The sequence below is a fragment of a genome, unplaced genomic scaffold (genome assembly GCF_019419815.1).
Source record: "Pyrus x bretschneideri cultivar Hongxiangsu unplaced genomic scaffold, Pyrus_bretschneideri_v1 Contig30, whole genome shotgun sequence".
In the NCBI taxonomy this organism is placed as follows: Eukaryota; Viridiplantae; Streptophyta; class Magnoliopsida; order Rosales; family Rosaceae; genus Pyrus; species Pyrus x bretschneideri.
Genome location: NW_025999613.1, coordinates 1349631 through 1352644, shown reverse-complemented (window position 1 = coordinate 1352644; position 3014 = coordinate 1349631). Strand labels below are relative to the sequence as shown.

At 43.2% G+C, this 3014-nt stretch overlaps 1 protein-coding gene across 1 annotated transcript; it reads right to left on the bottom strand.

The window, feature by feature from the left end:
- Positions 1-998: 998 nt before the first annotated feature.
- LOC125479967 (BTB/POZ domain-containing protein At5g41330-like) lies at positions 999-2812 on the bottom strand. Its single transcript, XM_048590153.1, has one exon. The coding sequence runs from the start codon at positions 2630-2632 to the stop codon at positions 1211-1213; it is 1422 nt and encodes a 473-aa protein (XP_048446110.1). The 5' UTR covers positions 2633-2812; the 3' UTR covers positions 999-1210.
- Between the last annotated feature and the right edge of the window lie 202 nt (positions 2813-3014).

Here is a 3014-nt window from a genome sequence, read left to right as displayed (position 1 = left end):
AAGCAGCAGTTAGCAGGGGAGAGTTCAACCAGAATGTGTAGTACCTAAATACATTCAATTTTCTCATTGGGTTTCATCCAAACCATCACGTTTTGCCGTTTTGCCATGTTGCACAACATCAAGAGTGTTTATAATGTGAGCAACTGCTCCAGGTGCCTCTTAATCAGGAAGTGGCACGTCCAAAGCAAAATGCAAAAACAATACTATGAGAAAATCTACCTGATATGCTGCAACTGTGGTGCCTCCAGCATCGCCCTTTCTCCCTTCAACCAGTTCCCTTGCATCAAGGCTCCAAATTTCAAGCTTGTAAAGTTAGTGGTAGAGACCTTATTTTTCCTTTGAGCAACTTACCTTCGTCGTTTTTGACACCTTGTAACACATCCTTTAACAAGCAATTAAACAAATTAGTTTGAATTATAAGACAAAGAATAGAGCTAGAGAACAAAACCGTTGCGAAATTAAAAGGTCAAACCACAACACTGGAAACCAAAACCATATTTTCATCCTAAACCTTTCCAAAATTCCTGTAAACAGTGTCATTGTGTTTAAAACACCACATGTTTGCAGATAGGCATGGTCAGAAGCTGACATGCGTATTATAGAATCGACACTTCAGTATCAGAAAAAAAACACGCCGATCAGCCTGGTGAGGACTACATTTGTAGACATAAGAAGTATACAATACGAAGGAAACAGCTAAGAGGACACAAATAATGGTCAGATAAATGTTTGAACATCTGTGAATAGCCCAATCAGAAAGAACAAGGACATTCTCTACTTAAACCTTTATACAAATTATTACAGACATGAAAACAGAGTCATCTCACAAGCCAAGCAAATCAGAATCCGATAATATCATAATCTCCGCGGAATGTATTCCCTCCGGCTGCAGGGCATGATCATAAAAAATGTAGAAAGAAACTGAAACTTGTCAATGAAGATTCAGTGCAAGGAAAAAAAGAAAGGGGTAAAGACTAAACAACTGTTGGAAACATCAATGATATAACTTGAACTCATTAAATTCCTTGAATAAAATGATTTATAAAAGAATAGGTAAACTTGCTAATTAGCACAGCAAAAGAATGATATACTTCACAAGCTACAAGACCATTTACAGACAAATCGAGCTACAAAATAATGTTACAACAAAATGTAACTCATTCTGGATGTTTTTCTTTATCAATAATATCATCCCCTAATTCAATTGGGATCAAAAACCTCTAGCTGAATTCTGCCAGACCTCAACAGTTTGCTGATCCTTCCTGGTCATGAACATCTTGTTCCCTCCGAAAGCCATGTTCGTTATCTTCGAACCTCCCATATCCTTCATTCTCCCCATTAAATTCTTCCTAAAGAGCCTTTCCTCCTCCGTCCCATTTTTACTGCTTTTCTTAGAACCCAACACAACCTCTGACCATAGCTCTACATTCCCTCCCGTGCTACAAAATACTTGGCTTCCATGGCTTTCAATCTTGCACCCGGAACCTTCCTTCTTCCCGTTAACTACTTTCTTCGCTTCCCCAAGAGAAACCCATGGATTCTCCGCACCCATACTTCTCAAATCCGCATAGAACATCCCGCCTGTATTCACTCCAACCTTGAATATTGATGACAAATTATCCGAAACTGTGACATCCGAAAAGCAATCAACTTTCTCTTGTATTTCCCAAACTACATTGCCAGACCTTGTATCCCAAAATTTAATGTTACCCAAAACTCCTGAAGGTCCACTGTGAGACCCGGACGCCATCAACAGACCGTAGCCCGAAACCCAATTCAGTTTCGTGGCCGGTATTGCTGAGTTAATCTCGGCACCATAAATTTCGTAATGACCAATCTCATTAACAGGGCTCAAGCTATTCAGATCATATATCATTATTGAATTCGAGTTCCTCCGAGCGGATTCGAAACTAGTAAAGAGAAACTCAGGCGACGACCCGATTGCTTGTACTGTTGACCCGGACCGAGTCACATTCTCCCAATTCAGAGTCTCCTTAACAAACCCATTCTCAAGGTCGAGAATCTGGAGCCCAGAGAAGTCGGTGGCCCCCACCGCGGCCGTCCTCGGCGACATCGCCAGCATAGAATCGACGGCGGTGAATTGGGTCAAAATCGTCGACTTTTTCCTCAGCGACCAATCAAAAGACGTGATTTTGCTGCCGTGAGCTACATGAACCGAGCCAAACGGCGTCGTGGCAATCGCCGACGGCGAGTCTCGGCCGTTCAAGGGCAAAATCAACGACTTTTCCAGGTTAAAAGCATCAAAATGCGATGGGTTCGACAGCGAATTCATCAGAAAGGTTTCGATGCCATAAAATTGGGATTCGAAAATTAGGTCCTGGAGGTCTAGAGATTTGGCCTTCGAGGGCAAATTACCTGTTCGAAGAAGCGAGAGGAGGATGGAGAAGAGCTCCGGGTCACGATCAATGAACGGCGGAGCCAGTTGAGCCGAGGCCGACTCCGCAATCCGGGAGAAGAGCGAGTCCGGCCCGGCGAGGTTTAGGGTTTGCTTGGTGGTCTGGAAGAGCTGGCCGCCGACGTCTATGGTGGCGAGGTTGGACTCCAACTTGGTATGCTTAAACCCGTTTCTTGGAAGCACAGAATCGGCGGCAGGCGGCATGAACTTGAGCATGTTTTCTTCCCGAATTGCCCCTCGAAACCCTTGTTTCTCAACGACCCAGAAGCGGAAATGGGCTGAGGAATAAAGGGTAGGTTCTGAAAGTGGAAAAGGGCGACGGCGGTGGAGACTATGGAGGAGGTGGAATTGGTTGGTGGAGAAGTTGTGGGGGGGAGGTTTGGTATTTAAGGGGTCCAACTTCTTTCTCTCTGTGTTTTGTGGTCAACCATGGGTGGTAGTAAAACTTCAAAAAATAAAAAATAAAAAATAAATCCTAAATTCTTTTTTATTTCATATTTTATAATTTTTCACGTTTTCTGCGTGTCATTTTTAAGAAGTTTCCTGGTCGGGGTATCGAAGATTTGAAAGTCAAGGGTCAATGAAGAGAGGGAATCTC